Source organism: Staurois parvus, unplaced genomic scaffold (genome assembly GCF_062004578.1).
Source record: "Staurois parvus isolate SC_StPar_1 unplaced genomic scaffold, SC_StPar_1.0 ptg000021l, whole genome shotgun sequence".
In the NCBI taxonomy this organism is placed as follows: Eukaryota; Metazoa; Chordata; class Amphibia; order Anura; family Ranidae; genus Staurois; species Staurois parvus.
The window spans coordinates 5,816,186-5,842,834 of NW_028317817.1; the positions used below are offsets into that span (position 1 = coordinate 5,816,186).

The following is a 26,649-nucleotide window of genomic DNA, read 5'->3' on the forward strand; positions in this document are numbered from 1 at the left end:
CTTCTGCTACATGTCTTTGGTGAAAATAACCCAAATTAGGATGTATTTTTTAGTTTGTAGGAAAGTTATAGAGTTCACAAACTATGGTATAGATCTGAATATTGATCAGTCCTGAAGTACTGACAGCCAATCTAATTTCTTGAGGTCCAAGAATGTCAGAACAGTACAGATATCCCCCAAATGACCCCTTTTTGCAAAGTAGACAGTCCGACGTACTTCATAAGAGGCATGGCGAGTTTTATGAAGTTGTATTTTTTTTGTCATAGTTTTTCGGAAAATGAAAACATTTTAAAAATTATTTTCACTATTTTTTTTTAACATACTGTCACCAGTGCAGTACAGCGTCATCATATAACTGGCATGGCGGTGATCAGGGACACAGACTGGTGACAGTATGAAAAAAAAATATATATTTTTTAAATTTTTTTTTATTACATTTTTTTTATTTTTTTACACAATGTGGAGAATTAACCCTTTAGGTTCCACAGTATAACAAGCATGCTTTACTGCATATACAGACTGGTTTTACTGTTGTGGTTTTAATAACACTTTAATTGCATAACTCTTCAGCTCTCTCCTTAAAGTAGTAGTAAAGTCGTTTTTTCACATGCACCATTTAGGAGATATTTACTTGTAAAGAGAACCGATGCATGCGCTCTGAAGAAACGGCATGCCCATGCCGTTCCTTCAGAGCTGTGTGCCATAAAAAGTGACTCCTGCACATGATGATGTCATCATGGCTCAGTCATTCAAGGCACCAGGAGCCCGCGAACCTGGAAGAAGGACTGGGTGAAGATGGAATCCCTGTCAGTGGTGACATAGTGCCACTGGAAGGCTTCATTTTAAGGCAAGTTTGACAAAATGTGCTAGTATGTGATGCATACTAGCACATTATGACATTGTCTCGTAGGGTTTTTTTTTTTTTTTTTAGAAAAAAGTCGCGGTTTACTACTGCCTTAAAGTAGTTCTAAAAGCTAAAGGTTTTTTACCTTTTTACCTTCATGCATTGTATGCATTGAGGATTGGGGCTGCAGGTAAATATAAAATGTTTAAAAAAAAAAAACGGAACCTTTAGTATCACTTTAACTTTACATAGAAGGGAAAAGCTGTGTAGGCTTTTTAAGTAAAATGCAAGTAAAAAGGTAAGTAGCACATTTTTTTAAGGTTATGCTTTGTGAATGGGGAACATGTATCAAATATAAAGTAGGTGCTTTCTAATTTGGGTGCAAAAGTGGATATACACTTGCTCACAGAAAAAAAAGCTAATTCATTTCCATTTACACACACACTATTGAAAAAAATATGTATGCAACTACACTCTATAAACAACTCTACATCTGTATGCTGACCTAGACATTGTAAGACAGTAGGGGTTCACTGAGCATATAAACAACTCACAAGCTTCACAACACTATTTTTGCTAAAGTGAAATTCCTTCCAAAACTTGCAAGATTTCCTCTCAATGCCTGCCACACCCAGAGATTTGCTGTGATCTAAATTTCCTGCTTCCTTTCTCTGCATATATTCCACATATATATTTTTCTGGAATCAAAAAAGGACTGGTATCATTAAACGAGACATAGACAATTCTCTAAAGAGAGTAGAAACAGGAATTCCTGGGTGTTACTGGAATGGGAAGCGAGTGGAAATCTGTCCAATGTTGGCACAGGAAACAATAAAAGGCGCACAGAGAATCCAACATTTCACTAGCCTTGCCAAAACTAAAACAGGGAAAAATGTGTGGAGTAACTGCGAATATTCTACAAAACAATGCAGAAACCCCTTTTGAACTTTGTTGTTGCAATATAATCAGTTGTCAGAGCTTTCTTGCACTTGTGAGGAGATCTGCATTTTTCTGCATTGGGGTTGATTTAGTAAAACTGGAGAGTGCAAAATATGGTGCAGTTCTGTATGATAGCCAATCAGCTTCTAACTTAAAGTGGAGTTCCACCCAAAAGGGGACGTTATGCTTTAATGCTTTTTCCCCCGCTCCCCATTAAGGATTGGCACCTTTGGGGAGCGGGTACCCAAATTTTTGACAGGTACCCGCTCCCACTGCCGCTGTGATCGCCTAGGTGATCGTAAGCGGAAGCTGTCCTCCCTCCACATAGTCTTCTGGGACCCGTGACAGGTCCCAGAAGACTATGGGGCCATTCACAAAGCTCAGCGCTTCCCGCGCATGCGCAGTGGGCACCCGGCTGTGAAGGCGTAAGCTGTCACAGCCGGGTGCCCGCACTAAAGATGCCGGCGCCCGAGAGAGAAGATGGCCGGTGAAACCAGCAGTGGTGAGGACATCGCTGGACCAAGGGACAGGTAAGTGGCTGTATTTTAAAAGTCAGCAGCTGCAGTTTTTGTAGCTGCTGACTTTCTGACTTTTTTTTTTTCAGCTGGAACTCCGCTTTAAGCTTGTTCAGTTAAGCTTTGACAAAAATAACTGGAAACTGGTTTCTATTCAGAGCTGCACCAGATTTTGCAATCTCCAGTTTTAGTAAATCAACCCCTGTGATTACTTGACTGCAGGTGCCACCGCAACCTGAAGATGCCAATGTGCCTCTGTTTAATACAATAACTGTCAGATACAATTAAAGAATTATAGAAAAAATTAAAAAAGCTTATTATAAAACAGAAAATGGTTATTATTAAATCAGGGTATTGAATAAGCCCTGGATCATACAATGCGACTTGTCATGAGCCTTACCACTTTAACCCCTTGACGCTGAACGCATGCAAATATGCGGCCTCTCGGCATCTGGGCCTTGACGCAGAGAGGCCGCAGATTTGTGTGCAATTAGAAATTACATATGTGCTGAGAGTGCACGCCCTGTGCGCTCCCAACACATATGTCCGCGACTCCCGGAAAGATCCCGATCTCCCCTTTCAGTCGGGACCTTTACTGACCATGTGACCACCATGACGGCGAATCACGGCGGTCACATGACCCTAAAACCCTGCCCCGCCTCCCGGCTTCTGAAACTCTTAAAGGGCCGGGATGCACCGGCGCCAAGAGGTTAAAGTAGCATGACAAGTTGCACCCCATGCCTTCACTATTTTGTGACTTCATTGTAACTTGCATTGACGTGTATTATTAAAGTTGCAGCAAGTCGCAATAAGGTCACACAGCATAGTCAGACCTCAAAGTCAAACGACTTTGGGGTGGCATTGGTGTGAACTGGGGCATATATGTACTTAAAATTATAAAAAAATAATAAATATGATTAGGGATGCAGATTAGCAATAGAACTATAGCCAACAGAGCACATCTCACTCCATCAGGGCTCTAACCTTCATTCCATCACATCTTGCATTTTACTGAACTGTAACCCTTTTCTGTGACACAATTTGAAACGATTAAGAGAGCAAGGTAATGACTTTTATATTTCTCATAATGCACAATGAGTGCACAGCAAATGACAAATGAGGACCAAGTGGCTTAAAGTGCATTTTCACTTTTGCAGTCAAGTTTAAGAAACCTTCACTATATGTTTATTATGTGTTCCCATTTACACTGCATACCTAAAAATTAAAAAGAAGAGCTTTTATATATTCCTGGAGAACTTCTATCCCAAAAGAAGCAAAACTGTTGCTGTAACTGCTTACAAAGTGTTTAGCTGAAGTTTGGCTTCAGTTTGTTACGTGTATTTAAATATACGTCTTTACCTAGCACTACCCCCCCCTCCAGGCTGACAATGCTGCTGTCCAAAGGTGTCTCTAGTGCTCCTTCATTCAGAGTGGGGGCACACTAATACCAGTGGTGTGATACTGCCCAGATGACCAGGTGAACAGAAGGGAAAAGCCTAAAAAAGAAACCAAGTGCAGCCACCACAAATCATTGCAGTTCACCAATCTTAGGACTTATGTACACTGCAGCTGATAAACTCACGTTTAGAAGCTGTACAGCAATTTTTTCAGCAGCTCCTGAACTCACCCTAATGTTTTCCTATGTGTCCATGTACACATCTTTGTTTACAGTCGTTTACAGGCATTTGAGTTTACATTCGTTTTTTTTTTAACGTACCAAACTTGCGTTCAGCAGTCGATTTTATCAGCGATTCAAACGCAAAACGCATGTAAATGCAGCAAATCGCGTTCATAAGCGTTTGTGGTTGAATTTTTTTTTAACTAAGGTGCTGAGATGGACAAAACACTGAACACAGGATGTTCCTACCAAGCTTGTCACACATTGTAATGACCAATTCACACTTCAGACCTCTCCCACCCTTGGAAACAAAAGATATGTTAATGACCATTCACACCTCAAATTCCTCATAAACACCCCCTGCCAGGTGGCCTTAATAACATACTCCACCAGAGACCTGTCCCACCCTTGGAAACAAAAGAAATGTTAATGAGCAACTCACCCCTAGCTAATGTCAACACATACTGCTGTGTCTGCTTATACTCTCGGTATTTCTCTAAAACAGTCTGAAATAGTTATTAATTTACCACTCTTCAGTGCCTTCTGGGCATTTGGAAGGTTTTCACATGCTTATCTTTAAAAAACGCTTCTAAACGCTAACGCACATAAACGCGAATAAATGCATTATGCAAACGCTGCTAAACAGATGTTTTTTAACCTACGTTTTCCAGCAGTCAGTTTCCATCATTCAGAAGTGTTCCGTGTACATGGGGTCTAAGAATTGGTAATCTGCAGTATATTACAGTTTTGGATTTGGGTTTAATACCATTTTAAAGTACACTCTGCCTTGTCCAAATGGAGCAGCAAAGGCATATAGCAGAGATGAAGATACGCTGCTGGAGAGGTGGGGATCAAAGTAAACATGTTACTTTTCCCTGCAGGGACTAATCACAGGTTCACTTTAAAGTTGAACTCCAAGCAAACAACTAAAATACACAGTTGAAATAAACACATGTGAACTGTTTTATGTACCATTTATAATTCTGTCCAGCCACATTTAAAATTCATATACCTTTTTTCAGCGAACACAGACAGTAGGATGACTCCACTTTCTCTGTCAGTGTCAAGTACAATGTGTGACCATCCCGTTACTCACGTAGATTGGACAATTAAGAAACACAATGACGAGATCTCAACTCTGCTTAAAGTGGAACTGCACTGCATCTGAGCACCACAAACCAAAATGCTAAAAAATGCTATTTAACCACTTGCCCTCCGGAGTATTTACCCCCTTCCTGACCAGGCCATTTTTTGCTTTACGGCACTGCATTATTTTAACTGACAATTGCGCAGTCATGCAATGCTGCACCCAAATGAAATTTATGTCCTTTTTTCCTCCGAATTGAGCTTTCTTTCGGAATCCATCTGCCCGTTGCTCAGTCATTGGCTGAGCTTAGAACCCTCCCCTCCTGAAGACTGCTGGGATGTATGACATCATTTGTCTAGGCATGGAAACCAGGAAGTAACTGAAGAAATGTAAAAAAGGTTTAAAACAAGTAAATATGATATACTTTCCTATCCATTTACTAATGCTAGCAGCAAAAACATTAAAAACAGTCCATGTTGATTGAGAGAGTGGAGTTCCACTTTAAGCTATCCATACACACAAATTGCAAATTAAGTAAATGGAGGGTACTCCGGTTTCTTCCAACACTCCAGACATGCTGGCAGGTTAATTGGCTTCTGTCTAAATTGGCCCTAGTATGTGTAAGTATGAATGTAAGTTAGGGACCTTAGATTGTACGCTCCTTGAGGGCAGGGATTGATGTGAATGTACAATATAGATATAAAGTGCTGTGTAAACTGATGGTGCTATATACAGTAAGTACCTGTAATAAATAATAATACTAGTTGTATGTACAAAATTTTTTTTTTATTAATTTTTAATGAATTTAGACCCACAATAGAGGGTGTTTTTTATACATCTGTCTTGAGTTTAGCTTTAAAACAAACTTTGTCAGGACACAGCTCAGCTGAAACTGCTGATGTAATGAAACCAAGCTATAGTTATACAGTGAGGAACAGAAGTATTTGAATACCCTGCGATTTTGCAGGTTCTCCCACTTAGAAATCATGGAGGGGTCTGAAATTCCCATTGTAGCTGCATTCCCACTCTGAGAGACAGAATTTAAAAAAAAATTCAGGAAATCACATTGTACGATTTTTAAAGAATTTATTTGTCTTGCACTGCTGAACATAAGTATTTGAACACCTGAGAAAATCAGTGTTAATATTTGGTACAGAAGCCTTTGTTTGCAATTACAGAGGTCAAACGTTTCCTGTAGTTCTTGACCAGGTTTGCACACACTGCAACAGGGATTTTGACCCACTCCTCCACACAGATCTCCTCTAGATCTGTCAGGTTTCGGGGCTGTCGCTGAGCAACACGGAGTTTCAGCTCCCTCCAAAGATGTTCTATTGGATTTAGGTCTGGAGACTGGCTAGGCCACTCCAGAACCTTGATTTGCTTCTTACGGAACCACTCCTTGGTTATCCTGGCTGTTTGCTTCGGGTCGTTGTCATGTTGGAAGACCCAGCCACGACCCATCTTCAATGCTCTGACTGAGGGAAGGAGGTTGTTGCTCAAAATCTCACAATAAATGGCCCCATTCATCCTCTCCTTAATACAGTGCAGTCATCCTGTCCCCTTCGCAGAAAAGCACCCCCAAAGCATGATCTTACCACCCCCATGCTTCACAGTAGGGATGATGTTCTTGGAATGCAACTCATCCTTCTTTTTCCTCCAAACACGACGAGTGAAGTTTAGATCAAAAAGTTCTACTTTGGTCTCATCTGACCACATGACTTTCTCCCATGCCTCCTCTGGATCATCCAGATGGTCATTGGCAAACTTCAGACATGGACCTGGACATGTGATGACTTGAGCAGGGGAACCTTCCGTGCAATGCATGATTTGACACCATGACGGCGTAGTGTTCTACCGACAGTGACCTTTGAAACTGTGGTCCCAGCTCTCTTCATGTCATTGACCAGCTCCTCCCTTGTAGTTCTGGACTGATTCCTCACCTTTCTTATCATCTCACAAGGTGAGATCTTGCATGGAGCCCCAGTCTGAGGGAGACTGACAGTTGTCTTTAGCCTCTTCCATTTTCTAACAATTGCTCCAATAGTTGATCTATTTTCACCAAGCTGCTTGGCAATTGCCCCGTAGCCCTTTCCAGCCTTGTGGAGGTCCACAATTTTGTCTCTGGTGTCTTTTGACAGCTCTTTGGTCTTGCCCATGGTAGTAGTTGGCGTCTGACTGACTGTGGGGTGGACAGGTGTCTTTAAAGAGCTCAGACAGGTGCTACTAAGTTAGATTAATGAGTGGAGTAGAGGTGGACTTTTTAAAGGCACAGTAACAGGTCTTTGAGAGCCAGAATTCTTGCTGTTTCTTAGGTGTTCAAATACTTATGTTCAGCAGTGCAAGACAAATAAATTCTTTAAAAATCATACAATGTGATTTCCTGAATTTTTTTTTAAAATTCTGTCTCTCAGAGTGGGAATGCACCTACAATGTGAATTTCAGACCCCTCCTTGATTTCTAAGTGGGAGAACTTGCAAAATCGCAGGGTGTTCAAATACTTCTGTTACTCACTGTATATTTACTTCAACAATTAAGGCCTTTAGTAAATCACATACTAGATCTACAGGTGAACTTCACTGAGGTACACATCCTTATAACTATTTTTAAGACCTCACTCACACAGGCAATGGCATACATGCCATCAAGTGCATTTATCCTTTTTTAGGGCTCATTCACACAAACATTTTTCTCTGAAGGGCAATCTGCATTCAGGTCATTCTTCAGAGAGTATTTGACAGGCAATAAAGAGGTGCTATATTGCCTCCTCACTATCTGCTTTAACCCCTTGATCGCTGCATTAGCATGCCACAACCTCATGTATTGCGCATACTTACGAGATTCTTGCAGAGCAGCCCCATTAACTTGAATGAGTTGTGTCTGGGAGACAAAAGCAACAGAGGGTATCATTTCTGCTGTGGCCGAGGAACAAAGCTTTGTGGCCACAGCGTGTGTACTCCCCTGGCCCCTGCAACTAAAAGGGGTAGCAGATAGGGGTAGTAAATGCATGGCTCAACCACAGGGTTTTCCTGCCCCCAACTACTGGTGTGAATGAGCCCTGAGGACAACTTAAACTCATAAAAATGCATGCAATGTTTTAAAATAGTACAATGCACCTGCATGCAGGTACATTCAGTTAAATTGCATTTAGAAAGAAGAGAAATCAGTGGGTCCATGGACGAATTACTGTAGATACTGTACAAAAGGTAATAACTGTGGGGGATGAACTGATAGGAGAAATAGAAGATTTGGTTATTAGCTGAAGGCAAGATAGGCTTCCCTGAAGAGATAGGTTTTCAGAGATAGCCGAAAAGTTAGCAGAGTAGGTGATAGTTGGATAGATTGGGGTTCCAAAGGACAGGGGAGGCTCTGGAGAATTCCTGGAGATGGGCATGGGAGGAGGAGACAAGGGAGCTAGAGAGCAGGAGGTCATTGGAGGAGTGGAGAGGACAGTTTGGGTGATATTTGGAGACAAGATTGGTGATGTAATTGGGGGCAGAGTTATAAATGGCTTTATATGATATTGGTAATGTTTTGAATTTTATCCGTTGGACAATGGGAAGCCAGTGGAGGGATTGGCAGAGAGGGGTGGCAGATATGGAATGGTTGGTAAGGTGGATGCGTCTGGCAGCAGCATTCATGATTAACTGAAGAGGGGCTTTGGCGGTTAAACATGGGTGTATTTTGGAGATGTTAGGGCTCGTTCACACTTGTCTTTATTTCTAACTCTTGCCAAAACGCCCCTATAGCGTTTGACAGGCGTTAGGGAAGTGTTTTTAATGTTCCCTCCTCAAACTCTCCCCAAACGCCCTATGCAGGGTTTTGTGGTGGTTGATAGGCGTTTGTCAAGCATTTAAATCCCACCACAAACACCTATAATGAAGTTAAATGGTATTAACGCTCCGCAAACCGCATCGCAAATGCACCGTAAACACCTGCCAGGCTTTTGAGGAGTGGCACCATAGACTTGAATGGGAGGCTACAACTCCTCCTGACTGGACACGAGGCGTCAGTTTTGCTGGGACGCTAACGCTTCAGTGTGAACAGCACTGTGTGCTGCCATTTGCAGAATTTTCATAGGCGTTTGAGAAGAGTTAAAAACATTTCCCAAATGCCTGTTTGATGCCTGCTGACAATGCTAGTGTGAACGTCTAGATTGTAAGCTCCAAGGCGCTATATAAATCCTGTATAATAATAATAATAATAACTGAGCCTTATAGAGGTGAGGTTTACAAGATTTGGACAATGATTAGATTTGGGACTGAAAGGACAGATGGGAGTCCAGGATTACACCTAGTACCGTTTGATAGAGAAATGCATGAACAGTTGACATGTTAACCCAAAACAAACACTATACTTCCCAGATCAATTTTTTCTGCATTTAAATAAAACAAACACAGGAGGCCCATGTGAATATGGCCTTATCTAGTAATGTCACATCTAAAGTCTTTTACTGAAGTATACCATTCACACCAGTCTATCAGAAGCATGGATGATTCCCCAACAAACACATTTTTTGTTTCCAGTAAGTGTATGTAAAAACGAAGTACAAGACTTGTTCCTCATTTCTAACTGGAAACCTTTTTATTACTGTATAAAACTATTTTGTATGTCTGTTGCAAACTGTCTGAAGAATGATTTTTTTCCAGCAGATTTTTCTTTCAGTCAGACTGACGTCTTTGCCTTTTTTTTAGTGAGCAGACAAATACAGAAAACGTCATAACAGCAGTTCAAAGTGGTCCTAAGAAACCGACGGCATAGATGTGCAGAGGGTTACATCCTATAACTATTAGTTGTCATTATGTTTATAACATATTTGCTGGGTTCTGTTATGAACATCTTTGTTGTGGATAGAAATCAGAGCCCTGCAATAATTTATAACATTTTTACAATGCTTTTACTTTACTCTTCCTATGAGTTTATCATACTGTATTGTGTTTTTTAGTTAGTGGACAGAAAAATAGTTTAACTACCCAGGCAATCTACGTCTGCTGTCGACATGGGCTTTTTAAACTGCAGTAGAGGCTCTATACACACCTACCACCTACCCAACACACAGAACATAAGCTGCGGTTTGTTGCCTTTCGGAATAGCACCCTAGCACATGTATACAGAATAAAGAGCTCTTCAGCCCATCACAATGTACAGATGTGAATACATTCTGTGTGATGGTTTGCTGTGTTGCTGAAAAGAAATGCAGGCATTTTTTGTGCATTGAAGCTTATTCAGTAAAAAAAAAATCCTCTGTATTCAAATGCATTGCAGGTAGGAATCCAGTTCTTTCCTGGTTCAGACCTATCGCCTACATATTAATGTGCTTTTTAAAGGGAGCCCATTTAGGATAGGTTCACACATATGTGTCTCTGCGAGCCATGTTTTGCATGTGCTTCCTGAAACATAGGGAAACACAAGGTCCCTGCAGAATCTTAGAAATCGCAGCCCACACGGAAACTACAAGTAAAGTGTGGTTCCAGTAGAGGAGCGATTTTCAGTGCGTGTAGCGTGCTATTAGGATTAATGGCACCTGCACGCATCCAATGCATTTTTCAGTGTGGGCGGTTGCTGCTGCAGAAACAGCTGCGGACCCGCAATGGGAACCACCAGCACAGATGGGAACCTAGCCTTATACCTACACATGTGTGTTGCTACACACACAGCAATGCACAACTATAGTGTGAATGGCCCACCATATAGCAGAGCACATAAATATACAAAAAATTCATAGATGTGAGTGAGCCCTAAATGTGCAGTATGAACCAAAACTACCTATTACAAAATACAACTACAATTGTTTTTTTAACAGTTGTGGCCCAATCACAGCTATGGAACTTAGTGCCCATTAACCCATGTACACAGATTAGTCATTATTTTCAATGGTGCATGTTCACCTTTGCTTGATGTGTGTTAAATAAAAAAATGCTTATATTGCTAACATTTCAGGACACAGATTTTGGAGCAATTTAAGCGTGTATGCGACCGAATGCCTGTATGTGACCAAATGCCTGTAGGTATGCGTGTAAATCCATTCTAGTGGCTAGAAGAAATGATTCTTCTAGCTGCTAGAAAGAATTTACACCTATAGGCTTTATGTAAGCAAATACTTTGCACGCCATTTCCACATATTTATGTGCTAGATCTTTCTGCCAGCAATATCCAACACTGACAGGCATAATTTAATTGTGTCTGTGCATTACGATTAAAGTAAACATGTACAACACACAGCAACAGTTGCTCATGCTTTCCTTCATTCCACTGTCACTCCATTCATCACAACTTGGGCGTTTAGGCTACATGTACACTGGAACTCCCCTAGACATTAACTCTCCTTGCAGCAGAAAAACTCTAAATGCGGCAAAAATGCATGTAAACGCAGTACCGCGTTTAGTGCTTGGACATTTATTCATTTACTTGGCCAGAGTACTTGCCGTTTATTTGAATAAATGCTCAAGTGCTATATGTGGCTAACACTTTTACATGCGTTTTTGACATGTTTGGTGTTTTTGCCCAAAATGTTCCTCTCCTGAACATAATTCTTCTGCGTTCAGGAGAGAAACATTTAACTGTCCCTAAACTCTGCTGCTCCTAAACTCTAGAAAATGTGTGCATGGACACAGAGGCTTTTACTGAGTTGAGTTCAGGGGTTTGGGAAAAAAACACCAAAAGCTCCCAAACATACTCTAAGTCCTCATGCACACTTGATGTTTTTACAGCTGCTGTTTTTGGCTTTTGACATTTTTTTTATACAGCTAGTAAACCCCCCAGCATGTTATCCTATGTGTCCATGCACACAGACTGTAATCAACGTTTATTGGCTGGGACGTTTATTGGCTGGAAAAAAAAGTTAGGACTAGTGGGTTTCTAGAGGAGTTTTTTAGCTGTAAAAATGCTCTAATGCTGAAAAACGCAGCAAAATGCAGTAAAACGCAGCAAACCGGCATTTTTGCTGCTAAATGTTAATGTAAAAACACTAAAAAAAGCTGAAAAACTCAAGTTTTAAATGTGAGTTTACACAGCTAACGTTACCAGCGTTATCAAAACATCCAGTGTGCATGAGCGCTTAGGAGCAGCAGTGTACCTGTGGCCTTACGAGGAACCTATTTTCTGCCCTGTACAGGCAAAGCTCTAATGCTGAAAAACACGGCAAAACTAAGTAAAATGCGGTAAAACTCTTTAAACAGGAGGTTTTTGGACATTTTTTCACCAAAAATATATATTTTTTTGTTAAATGCAGCAAAATGCCGCTAAACGCTAATGCAAAAACGTTAAAAAAAAGTAGAAAAACTCACTTTGTAACGTGACTTTACACAGCTAATGTTACCAGCATTATCAAAACACTCCGTGTGCATGGAGCTTAACACAATACATTGACCACTAGGGGACCGCCCACAGTACATATACTGCTACAAGGCCCCTGTGCGCAGGATCACATATATAAACGTGATCCTGCATTCCGGGGTAGGGGGCGCGCTCGAGGCACATGATCGCCCTACCCGCGGCACTGATCGCGGCCGCGGGTGTCAATCACCGGATTGATTACCCAATAGAGCCTGGTGATTGCCGGCAAAACACAGACGGGGAGGAAGGCTGCATTGTTTTCAATGGAGCTTTTCCTCCCTGTCAGCTTCAGCACACTTTTCTGGGATCACTGGACACAGTCTTCCGGAACAGTGTGTAACAGTGAGGTACACACCCCCGCCCCCTAGTAAAACACTCCCCTCACACAGTTAACCCTTTGATTGTCTCGAAAAGTTAACCCCTTCCTCCCCAGTGCCATTATTACAGTGTCAGTGTTTTTTTTGCGCTGATCACTGTATTGGTGTCACTGGGGATGTCAGTGACCCCAACTCAGTTCCCCCCCCCCCCAGTGTCAGAATGTCCGCCGTAGCCCCGCAGTCCCGCCATAAGTCGCTGATCGCCGCCATAAGTCGCTGATCGCCACTATTATTATAAAAAAAAAATCCAGCATCTATACCACCATTTGTAAACACTATAACTTTCACGTAAACCAATTAAATTACACGTATTAGGATTTTTTTTTTTTAAGCAAAGACATGTCGCAGAATACATTTTGGCCTACAGTTATGATGAAATTTTTTTTACTGGACATGATTTATAGCAAAAAGTCCAAAATATTGTTTTTTTCTCAAAATTGTCGGTCTTTTTTTTATAGCGCAAAAAATAAAAACTGCACAGGCAATCAAATACCACCAAAAGAATGCCCAATTCATGCGAAAAAAAGAATGTAAATTTCATTTTGGTGCAGTGTTGCATGACTGCGCAATTGTCAGTTAAAATAACGCAGCGCCGTAACACAAACCGCTTATGTAAACCACTTCCTGACCGCTCTATAGTAGAAATACTGCTACAGGGCGGCACAGGTGCACAAAATCACATATATATACGTGACTGGCACTCCCGTGGTTTTCATGCCCCTCCCAGATAGCGTCAGATTGCCCATCAGTACACCAGTCATCACATTTAACCCCTTGATTGCCAGGAACACGCTCATACACAATAAACCTCCATTGCTAGTATAGTGTCTGAATGGATCAATATCTTTGATCAAATCAGCACTATACCAGAGTTCACATTAGTATAGCGTCCCCAGTGTGCAGTGTTAGCGGGATCAGACCCGGCACCTGCGTTTAGCCCCTACGCTTAACCCCCCCCTTCTCCCCCAGCAAGTGCAGTGTCAGTAGGTCTCTGCCATTTGATACACTGCACACAAAACTGCAGTGTTTGCAGAATCAGGCCTGATCTCTGGTAGCACTTGCCGGTATATTTTGATGACTCTGATATGCAGCAGAGTGTCAGTACTAGTGCCGCGCTACCTTTTGGTGAACTGGCGAGCACCAGCGGTCTAGTACATCCTGGTCTTTCACATACCTCTTAGATTGTAAGCTCCAAGGATCAGAACCTCTTGTATTGAACTGTATTGTTGCTGTATTGTCTCCCGTTATATTGTAAAGCGCTGAGCAAACTCTGCTTTCAAGTAAAAGCAATCCTAGTGGCTAATTAGCTGCAGGATTGCTTTTACAAGCAGTGAAAGACAATACACCCTCCCCCGCTGCCTTCCATGGCCTTCTTGGGCAGTCCCAAGCCATCAGGGGAACCTCAGAATGCAGCCGGTGTTTCTGCCAGCTGACCATAGAGCTGATTGGAGACCAGAATGGTGCCAATCATCTCTATAGCGTAAGAAATCAGAAGCTAGGAGCATTTCATCACCTCAGTTTCGCAGGATATAAACAGCACCATTTGTAAATTGGGAAAGCATCTGATCACACCGATTTTGGTTTGATTAGATAATGTAAGAGCAAAGGAGATATCTAGAGCCTGGTAGACCCCAGATTTTTCAAAAAAGAATATATGACAATGCCCGTTGAAGTTATAGGGGATATTTGCATTCCCGGTGATAGCATTAAAAGTGATTAAAAAAAATTAAAGGGACAGTGTAAAAATAATATAAAAAAAAAAAAAAAAAAAAAAAAAAGGACCCTCGTCCCCCCTGCTTGTGTTCGTGAGCGCTGACCCTGTGCCAGTATGTAAACAGCGGTTGCACCATGCATGTGTGGTATCGCCACAAACATTAGATCAAGGGCAGTAATTCTAACACTAGACCTCCTCTGTAAAGCTAAAATGGTAGCTTGTAAAGGCTTTTAAAATGTTGCCTATGGATATTAAAAATGTATGCAGTTTGTCGCCATTGCACGGGGCATGCGTTTTAAAGCATGTCATGTTTGGTATCTATTTACTCGGCATACCATAATTTTTTATAGTTTATCAAATAATAAGCCAATATATTGTATTTTTGTGCATTAAAAGTAAAAAAAAGTGTTTTTTTTTTTTAAATTGCGTTTGAAAAATAGCTGCGCGAGTACTATGCGGCATAAAAAAAAAGTTTTTGTCATTTTCCAGAAACTTGTGGAAAAAAAATAAATCTTCCATGGACCCAATATGCCTCTCAACAGATAGCTTAGGATGTCTACTTTCCGAAAAGGGGTCATTTGGGGGTGTTTGTACTATCCTGGTATTTTAGCACCTCAAGAAATGTGATGAGCAGTCAGAAAGTAAAAGCTGTGTAAATTCCATTATCTATACCATAGTTTGTAGACGCTATAACTTTCACACAAAGCAATGAATATACACTTATTGGGATTTTTTAACCAAAAACATGTAGCAGAATACATTTTGGCCTAAATTTATGACAACATTTTAGTTTTTTTGGATATGTTTTATGACAAAATTGAGAAAATATTGTTTTTTTCAAAAAAAAATTTTTTAGTTTATAGAGCAAAAAATAAAAAGTGCACAGGTGATCAAATACCACCGAAAGAAAGCTCTATTTGTGTGAAACAAAGGACGTAAATTTTGTTTGGGTACAGTATTGCATGATACCAGTTGAATTAATGCAGCGCTGAGTAGCAAAAAGAGGCCTGGTCATTAAGGGGGGTTAATCATCTAGAGGGCAAGTGGTTAAGGACTGGGTCACACAATGCCTGCACATGAATCACACAGGAACGTGCTGTGTATTCCTGTGCAATTCAGGGAGTTAAAAAATGAACGGCATCCCAAACACAGGTAGAAAATGCACTGTGTTTGCCCACACTGGATCGCATGGTACTTTTCTACCATGCAATCTGGTTACAGTGCACTTTAAAAAGTAGAGCATGCACTACTTTTGGTGCGGTGGGATTTTAGCCCATTCAAAATGAATGGGCTAAAATCGCACCACACAGAACCGCAAGTGAATCGCACAGGAACACACAGTGCATTCCTACGTGATTCATGTGCAGGCATGGTGTGATATGACCCTTCAAGCACATTGTGCACTTTGAGAAAAACACAGTAGGGGCGATTTACTAAAACTGGTGCACTCAGAATCTGGTGCAGCTGTGCATGGTAACCAACCCGCTTCTAACTTCAGCTTGTTCAATTAAGCTTTGACTAAAATCCTGGAAGCTGATTGGTTTCTATGCAGAACTGCACCAGATTCTGTGTGCACCAGTTTTAGTAAATCCCTCCCAATGTGTTTTCTAACATGATGATGTGAATGGTTCTTACTCATGTTACTACTCACAAGCACCACCAGCTATAAGAGCACATGCCTCATTTTCATCCCATATTATATATTATCCTAAATATCTATGAGCACATAATTACATCCACATGGCCTTGGAAGAAAAGACCTTGGATTACCTCACCTACGAGTACCTCATCCAATGTCTCAATGTCTAAAAAACAGAGCAGCCTCCCAGTGATTCCGATTCACAGACTCCAGATGTGCACTGGGGACTACATGTAGACAAATATCTGTGGCATGATTTACACCCAGGATTGGAGGAATCTCTCCCCACTCTGTAAATGTGAGACTGAAACTAAAGAGCAGTAAAAGCCATGGAAATGACATTCAGACAGAATCCGTGAGTTAACCCCACACTAAGCTGTATAAATCAGACAAACAAATTCTTACTTCCTTCCTTCTTAAACAAAGGCCCTTCCGCTTATCAGAAAGACCAAGACACAGCATTAGACCCTACAGAAAGCAAGAATATAATCACCAAAGTCAGAGGTCAATAACATCAGCGGTTTGACCAAACCAATAAAAAAAAGTGTGTGTACACCTACGTGTGTTTATGTGTGTACATGTATGTGTGGGTGTTTGCATGTGTGTACGTACAAAAGTGTGTAAATGTGTGTGTACCTGCATGCACACGTGTGTGTATGTACTTATGTGTATACATACGCATGTAGGTAAGTGTGTGTATATGTGTATGTACACACAAGTGTGTGTTTGTGTATGTATGTGTGTGTATAGGTACTTGTAGGTGTGTACATTTTATGTGTATATATATTGTATATGTGGACATATGCATGTGTGTATACATGTGTGAAACCTGTACTAAGAATATGGAGGCTGCCATTTTTGGCCTCTGGAAAATGCTAGTTGCCTGGTCACCACTGTCTTCAATAATTCCCTAGCCACTGACCCTAAACACATATATGGCAGAGACAGCTTTTTTCAGAATTATGGGTCAGCAATATTGACTTACATACTCCCCAAATACAGGTTTCTTGTAAAAAGATACACCTCTATGTAATAAATTACAATCTAAAAACAAATCTGCCTCACTGTTAGGCTAGGCTCATATCTAAGTGATACTGTTTACCACATTTTTTGGGGCACAGCAACTCATTCATTTCTAAGAGCTCATGCGCACTGGGCGTTTTTACATTGGCTGTTTTTGGCTTTTGGCATTTTTTTCTACAGCCAGTAAACTCCCCAGCATGTTATCCTGTGTCCATATCACACAGACTGTAATCAACATTTTTTGACGGGCATTTTTTGGCTAGAAAAATCCTCAGAAGTAGTGGGTTTCTAGAGGTTTTTTAGCTGTAAAAATGCTCTAACGCTGAAAAACGTGCCAAAACATGGCAAAACACGGCAACTCAGCATTTGTGGACTTTTTTTGAGCAACACATTTTTTTTTCTTTTGGTAAAAAAAAACGATAAAAAAATGCAAACGCAAAAAAAATGGCAAAAACGCATCTAAACACCACTAAACACTAATGCAAAAATGCTAAAAAAAGGTTTTTAATGACTTGACACAGCTAACATTACCAGCGTTATTAAAACGCCCCGTGTGCATGGAGCCTAATGGGTAGCTGTAACTGCCTTTCCTTAAAAAAAAAAAGGTCCTTGCACCTTTTTAAAATGCGGCCAAACAGAAACCACGTGGTGTTTCAGTACCATGCATTTCCATGGGTGGGAAAACACACAGCTTTTTTCAATGTGAGGGGGTGCCGTCAAGAGTTGAAGCAGTAAGTTTTTTGTGTGTCTGCATGCAGGTGCAAGAACATGTGTGATTTACATGCAGTCCCGCACCTGCACATATGGGAACCTAGCATTCTACATACACTTTTATATGGTTTACAAGGTCCTCAGGCATCCGAGAGGAAGATGTCAAAGCATGCCCCCCTTCCCCATCCTGAGCTGAGAGGGGCCAGGCTTGCACATCCACATGCACACTGCCAAGGCCAGATAAAGGTTTAGAAGTGACAACCTCTGTCTGCTTGCACTACAGCTGTCACATTTTTGATCATGGAATCCCAAACCAGATTTGAGCAGGATCCTGTGGCATAATGAAATCAGAATGATATGTTGTTCACATTATTCTTTTTCTTTAACTTTATGTTACACTTGAAATGACACTTCATTAAAGTATATGCACCACAGCACATTGCAACATAGGGTTTTGCTATTTAAAACTGTCTGTATTTGTATGCAGTGTACCACACTTCACCACAGCATATAAAAACGCAAAATGTTTCCCATTGCTCAACCTGCATTGACCTATGTAGCTCAAATCAGATGGTGTGAATAAGCCCTTAGATATAACAATCGTGGGAAAAAAAAAGAATGAATAATCATTAGCATTATGACAACCACTATTTTTCTTCTAAAGTAGTTTACAACTCAAAAAGTGTAAATGTTATGCTGCAATTTGTCCTTTCAAAAAGAGCACTAAAATGAAGCGTCCAGTACAATGTATGGAGCAGTTATTAATAATGAAATATAAAGTTATGGCTAGTATACATACACTTTAAAGCTGAGCAGTACTGACAAGCAGGCAAGAGAGGCACTTCCCTCATATGCTGCAGTGGGGGGACTAGCATGCAACTGGGACTTCAAACCCACTGTACCCCCAGAGGGGGCCAGGGTAGCCAGGCTGTCATTAGAGTTTAAATCTAATAGCGCAGGACTGGGTGCCAAACTTACAACCAAGCTCTACAGACCAAGAGAGTGCTCACCCTTTTTTATTTTTTGCACGTAAACTTTTTTTTTTGCTTTTGTCCATTATGTTTGCTCGTTTTACTAGTGATGTTTTAAAAAAGTACAAACATGATGACATCTTCATGAGGCGTGAAGACGTCATCAGGATGAAACATATGTCGAGGCAGAGCTACAGAAAGTGATGACATTGCAATCCGGCAGTGACACCTGGAAGTGGTGAGCTACCCTTGCACTGTGAGGCGGCCTGGGAGGTTGAGAGGCAGGGCTGACTGGTTACGAAATTAATCAATTAAACCCGGGTGCAGGGCACAATGCAATAGTAAATGTGAGTGGTACAGATAATGGTTTTAATGGTAGCTATGTGTGATTTTAATAAAGGTTATTTTACACTATTGAAGTCTCCTTCCTAATTGCATGATACTCCTGGCAAGGCTACAAGTAAGAGGAACCCTGGCAGTGGTACACAAGAGTGGGGAACCTATATATAAAAAGCAGCGCATATAGACCAACTCTTAAGTGAGAAGGTCATGGCTGTTTGGTGAGTTTTCAGCTGTGGTGGTGGTGCACAGTGGTGAAGTGGAGCATCAGGAGCAATACTTGGAAGTGTTGAAGCTGCATGAAGTACTTTAATTTGTACATAGGAAGACAAGTTATATTTATATTTGCAGATTTGTGAAGAAGCACTTTTCACAGAAAACGTTTGCACTTTGTGGATTTTTATATATTGATTTCAGTGTAAACATCAAGCACTTTTACATATATGGATTTCCACTTTATGAGTATGTATTTGGACGCACTTTATATATGTATACTTATATTGGAATATTAAGCAAAACATAAGCAGTGGCAGCAGCATAGAATTTGTTTTGAATGATTGATATGTAAGGGTGATATTCATTTACATATGTAAACATTTGAACAAATGTTTAAAACGCATTCCAAATTGGACAGTGGATGCAAAATGTTCTGCTTTCATTCCATTTAGCTCAATGCTATGGGGGAGTACTGTCCACAATGTAGCTGCGCGTATGGGCCCTATAGTATACAATGCTGCTGCATGCATGGGCCCTATAGAATACAATGCTGCTGCAAGCATGGGCCCTATAGCATAGACTGCTGCTGCGTGCATGGGCCCTATAGAATACAATGCTGCTGCATGCATGGGCCCTATAGAATACAATGCTGCTGCATGCATGGGCCCTATAGAATACAATGCTGCTGCAAGCAAGGGCCCTATAGCATAGAATGCTGCTGCGTGCATGGGCCCTATAGAATACAATGCTGCTGCGTGCATGGGCCCTATAGAATACAATGCTGCTGCAAGCATGGGCCCTATAGCATAGAATGCTGCTGCGTGCATGGGCCCTATAGCATACAATGCTGCTGCATGCATTGGCCCTATAGCATACAATGCTGCTGAGTGTATGGTCCCTATAGCATACAATGCTGCTGCATGCATTGGCAATATAGCATACAATGCTGCTGCGTGTATGGGCCCTAAAGCATACAATGCTGTTGCGTGAATGGGCCCTATAGCATACAATGCTGCTGCATGCATGGACCCTATAGCATTCAATGCTGTTGCATGTATGGGTCCTATAGCATACAATTCAGCTGCGTGTATGGGCCCTAAAGCATACAATTCTGCTGCGTGCATGGACCCTATATCATACAATGATACTGAGTGCATGGGCCCTATAGCATGCAATGCTGCTGGGTACATGGGCCCTATAGCATACAATGCTGCTGGGTACATGGGCCCTATAGCATACAATGCTGCTGGGTACATGGACCCTATAGAAGACAATGCTGCTGCGTGTATGGGCCCTATAGCATACAATGCCGCTGAGTGCATGGGCACTATAGCATACAATGCCGCTGAGTGCATGGGCACTATAGCATACAATGCCGCTGAGTGCATGGGCACTATAGCATACAATGCCGCTGAGTGCATGGGCCCTATAGCATACAATGACGCTGAGTGCATGGGCCCTATAGCATACAATGCTGCTGGGTACATGGGCCCTATAGCATACAATGCTGTTGGGTACATGGGCCCTATAGCATACAATGCTGCTGCGTGTTTGGGCCCTATAGCATACAATGCCGCTGAGTGCATGGGCCCTATAGCATACAATGCTGCTGAGTGCATGGGCCCTATAGCATACAATGCTGCTGGGTACATGGGCCCTATAGCATACAATGCTGCTGCGTGTATGGGCCCTATAGCATACAATGCTGCTGTGTTCAGATCCGCATATAAAGTATAACTGTGTGCAGTAAAGATCGAGCTGTACTCTACATCTGTGTGCATGAACGTTTAATGGTGGCAATACACACTTCAATGTTTCTGATTGATCTCTAGGAATAATCAATTCATAGTCAACAACCCATTTGATTGATAAGCCACAAACAGAGAAGTGAATTTTGACTGATAGTTAAGATACGAGCACAACCTTGTAAGTTGTCAATCACATCTCTGTCTCCACCATGTATTCTTATGATCTGATCAATCAGAATAGGATTGTATTCATGATTAAAGTATCCTGGAGATGCTGATCACTGCAAATGATCAATAACATTCCACCTTGGCTGATCAACCCAGTTTCATTCTAAATTGATCAGAAGGGCGATTATGGCTATTTCATGTTTTTGTGGAGTCAATCGTTTTGATTTAACCGCACATTAATCAATTGATCGGATAATAAGATTGAAATGTGGGGGGGCCACCATATGGCCCCATTCACAACTGAGTGTTTTGCTCAAGATGCTCAGCATTTAAAATCCCCTGTATGACAATGGTGACTGTTCACATAGGACTGTTCAGGTGTCTGCAGTGTGAAGACTGAAGCTCAAAAAAGCTATATCAGGCACTTTTGAGGCAGATTTAGGCAGTTTTTTTAAAAAAAATCAGATCAAGTGTTTTTTTCAGGTGTATTGCAGGTAATTTTGAGCCTGCAAAGATTGCTATCCACCCCAGTTCTTTCCATTGGCTAAAGTCTGCCATAGATTAATCAGAATTCAGCTGGTTCAGCTGGTACCTACAGCCACCAGCATTGATCATTGTCTTCTGCTGGTGGGGAAGGCTCCCTGCCAGCAGAACACAATAGCAAAGAGGGAGAGATTCCCCCATCAACACTGAGGCTAGGTTCACACTGATGCGGTACGAGTTTGTTTGTTTTCTAGTGCGATTTAGGGAGCGCCTCCAGTGCGATTTAGATGTGGTACAGCTGAGATTGCAACACATTTTTCACGCAATTTGGACAGAGCTGCAACTTGGATTTAAGCCCTGGGGGGGTCTCACTCTTATCAAAACTGCAATCACCTTCTCTTTGAACACATAACCATTTCATATGCAGTTTACATTCAGTTCTAAATCGCATATATGTGAATGCCCCCGTAGAAAATCATGTTATGTAACATGTCATGCAATTCCATACGTTTTAGATAGAGGGAAATCAAATTTAAATAAAAGTCAAATTAAATATAATGTATGGACTGCCTAAGGGCTCCTTTACACTAGTAATTGGGGGGAGGGGGTAATACCACGCAGTAGAGCTGCATTTTTACTGCCCCTTTAGCTGGAAAGGCAGCTTCAGGGGATGCACACATGCTGTGGCAGAAATTATACCACCCACTGAGTTTGGCAGGTACTACTGCTTGTTAAATGTGACTCAATCAAGTGAATGGGCCATGCTGCAACCACATGCAATACACAGAGTTGCAGAGCAGTAGTCCGATATTTAGTGCATACTGATGCTGTATGGGATTCGCAGTGAATCCAGTGCATCTCCTGCACTGCATCAGAAACGTGTGAACCACTGTGGGTGTCTATGTTACATTAATGACACCCCAAAAAGGCTTACGGAACGCAGTATAATTGGATGAATTGGCCTGCATGGGTGTGAAGACCCATACGAATCCATTCCAGTGTGAACAAAAAAAAGGTGCATGCACCCTTCCTGCGGGTGCGGTGCGATTTGAATTGCTCAAATTGCACTGCAAATAATCACATGAACATTAATGCAGTGCGAGTCATGTTCGAATTGCATGAGATTTCCCACAAAAGTGTGAATGGCCATTAGGGAGTTAAAAACTGGTGATACAGCACCTTCTCACCGCTGTTCAATGGGGATCACTCTTCAGAGATCGCCACAAGTGTAAATGAGCCATAAGGCCCCATTCACTCCGCTGCCCCGTGTTTGTTCACACATTTTGTGCTGCGTTTTCCATGCGACAGCACAAGGCAGCCTATTTGTTTGAAGGTGCTACCTTATGAGCGGCAAATGTGCCAGAAGAATCTCCGGGACCTGCACTGGGGTTAAACGTTGTGCAGCAAAACTTGCGTTTCCTAGCCGTGTTTGGGGTGCTATTAACAATCCGCAAGTGCAATGTACGTTTTTCACAGGTTTTGCGTGTGTTCCCGCAGGGGTGTGAATGGGGCCTAAAACAAAACACTTGAAGCATTTTTGCCGAGTTTTTACCACGTTTGCAGTGCGCTTTTTTACAGGACACGTGATTCAAAAACCATACCAAAAATGCTTTTTGATGCGTTTTTGCTACCTTTTCTATTGATTTCAATGGGAGGTGTGCTTTTGGTGCAGTTTTTTAACCACATAAAGCCTGCACCAAAAAATGCAGTAAGCGGGATTTGAAAAAACGCACCGGACCCATGAAGGATCAGCGTGAAGAGTTCCATAGGAATACATGGTCATACGTTTTTCTTTTCCTTTTTTTAACGCAAAAGCGGAAGAAATTCGAATCAGTGTAAGAGCTGCCATAGACACTCATAAAAGCACAAAAAAATAAAAATGGCTGAAATTCGCTCTGCTCGGGCGTGAATGCACCCTCATTTTATATATATATATATATATATATATATAGATATAATTCCTAGATTGTAAGCTCCGAGGAGCAGGGCCCTCCTATCCCTCTTGTATTGAACTGTATTGTTGCTGTATTGTCTCCCTTTATATTGTAAAGCGCTGAGCAAACTGTTGGCGCTATATAAATCCTGTATAATAATAATAATCATTTTTTTATTTTTTTAATTATTATTATTCTTTTTCCTATTTATTGAGAAGCCTCATGCTGATTCTGTCAGATATACAAAAGGATGAGAATGCTTCGCTTCTACAGGAAAGACAACAAAAACAATACAAACAAACAAGAAACTATGTAAACATTCTGACAACAGTAACAGTTATTAATTGATAATAGTCCAGCCAGTGTTTCCATAAAGACAGACATGTGAGGGAACAGAGAAGAAGCAGCCAGAGCTGAGTCTGAGTGCTCCCCCCAGTCCTTGCTGTGCCCCCCCAGTGTGATATTACCGCCCCTCACACATCCATGACAGGACTACTAGAACCCCCATCTCTGACTCCCTCCCCTCCCCCATGAGAGGACTACCCGAACTCACCCGTGGAGTAGCTGGCTGTCAGTATGCAGAGAATAGCGGCGAGCCCGGTGTAGCCCTCCATGATAGAAGGGAGACGTCTGCAGACAGTTGTTAGGAGTTCCTCCAGAAAGTTTCCAGCAGCCCCAATCCCGGCTCGGCTCCCCCTGTCCTCCCAGCCCGCACTCCTCCCTGCATTCCTATGGGCACCGTTTGCTGCCTTCCACCTCTGTGACTCATTCACTGGCCGAGTCCTGAGGAAACAGGAAATCTTCAACTTCACAAACAGCTGTGCTGGGCCTCTCTACTTCTTTTTTTCTTCTTAAAAACCTCACCCAGTTGTGTCAGTCATATGACATGAGCCGGCCCCCTCAGCTTCACATTACAAGCTCTGCCATTGTACTTTCCTCATACAGCTCACCCACTACACATGCTAGGACTGGGACAGGGGAATGGTCATATCACATATCACACACTGACTACTGAACATTACCTCAGCTACAGGCTAGCACGGGCTATGTTAGTGGAGGGTGGCACAGGATCGGGGGCTTCATTAGAAATGCTCACTTCAAGGAACGGGGGCATGGCTGTGTTAGTGGGGGCCATTCTCTATATACAGTACATAAGTACCCCTCTCATCCTGCAATACAGGGAGCACCACTGTCTATGTCCCCTTTCATCCTAGGATACAAAAGTCACCCCGTTTTTGCTGCCTCCCTATCCAGCTATAATCCAGGGTTTACCCTGCTTGTGTCGCCTGTCACCCTATAATCCGGGGAATCACCCTGTTTTTTGTCCCTCTTACCCTAAAATGAAGGGAGGCACCCCTCTTTGCTCCTCTCTCACCCTATAATCCGGGGAATCACCCTGTTTTTTGTCCCTCTTACCCTAAAATGAAGGGAGGCACCCCTCTTTGCTCCCCTCTCACCCTATAATCCGGGGAATCACCCTGTTTTTGTCCCTCTTACCCTAAAATGAAGGGAGGCACCCCTCTTTGCTCCCCTCTCACCCTATAATCCATGGAATCACCCTGTTTTTGTCCCTCTTACCCTAAAATGAAGGGAGGCACCCCTCTTTGCTCCCCTATCACACTATAATCCATGGAATCACCCTGTTTTTGTCCCTCTTACCCTAAAATGAAGGGAGGCACCCCTCTTTGCTCCCCTCTCACCCAATAATCCAGGAGTCACCCTGTTTTTGTCCCTCTTACCCTAAAATGAAGGGAGGCACCCCTCTTTGCTCCCCTCTCACCCTATAATCCATGGAATCACCCTGTTTTTGTCCCCTATCCAGCTACAATCCAGGATTTACACTGTCTGTGTCTCCTTTCATCCTATAATTCAGGGAATCACCCGATATGTGTCCACTCTCACCCTAAAATTCAGGGAAGCACTCTTCATTGCTATCCTCTCACCACATAATCGCCTCCCACCCAATAATTCAGGAATTGCTCTGTTTTGTCCCCTCTCATCCTGTCATTCAGGGAATCACCCTGTTTTTGTCCTCTCTCACCCTAAAACTCAAGAATCACCCTGTTTTGTCCCCTCTCACCCTAAAACTCAGGAAACTCTCCTCTCACCCTATAATACAGGATTTACTCTGTCTGCTCTCATCCTATAATTCAGTAGTCATCCTCTATTTTTTCCTATCACTCTCTCATCCATGATTCACCCTGTTTTTGTCCCCTCTCACCCTAAAATTCAGGAGTCACCCTTTTTTGTGTCCCCTCTCATCCTATATTTAAGGGAGTCAACCTTTATTGCTCCCCTTTCATCCTATAATAAAGGAGTCACCCTGTTTTTCTCCCCTCTCACCCTATTATCAAGGATTTACCCTGTTTTTTGTCCCCTTTTACCCTATAATCCAGGATTCACCCTGTTGTGCCCCTTCTCACCTATAATTTAGGATTCACCTTGTTTGTGCCCGCTCTCACTCTATAATACCCTGTTTGTGTTCCCTCTGATCCTATAATCCAGGTAGTTACTCTGTTTTGGTCCCCTCTCACCCTCAAATTCAAAAGCCATCCCATTTTTGTCCTCTCTCATCCTATAGTTCCAGGAATCACCCTTCTTTGCTCCCCTCTCACCCCATAATCCAGGATTTACCCTGTTTTCTCCCCTCTCACCCTATAAACCAGGAATATCTCTGTTTTCTCCCCTCTCACCTATAACACAGGAGTCACCCTGTTGATGTCCCTTCTCACCCTATAATCCAGGAGTCACCCTGTTTTTCACCCCCCTCACCCTATAATCCAGGGGTTACCCTGTTTTTCTCCTCTCTCACTCTATAATCCAGGAGTCACTCTGTTTTTTCTCCCCTCTCACCCTATAATCCAGGAATCTTCCTGTTTTCTCCCCTCTCACCTATAACACAGGAATCACCCTGTTGATGTCCCCTCTCACCCTATAATCCAGGAGTCTCCCTGTTTTTCTCCCCTCTCACTCTATAATCCAGGAATCTCC

The 26,649-nt window shown here is 42.1% G+C and overlaps 1 protein-coding gene across 1 annotated transcript in view; it reads right to left on the reverse strand.

Moving 5' to 3' along the window:
- The window catches only part of TGFBR2 (transforming growth factor beta receptor 2), a 134,637-nt gene extending 110,140 nt beyond the window's left edge, over positions 1–24,497 (reverse strand). Inside the window, exon 1 of the mRNA XM_089690798.1 lies at positions 24,212–24,497. Coding sequence (XP_089546924.1) covers positions 24,212–24,272 — 61 coding nt within the window. The 5' untranslated portion in view covers positions 24,273–24,497. The remainder of the gene's footprint in view (positions 1–24,211) is intronic.
- Between the last annotated feature and the right edge of the window lie 2,152 nt (positions 24,498–26,649).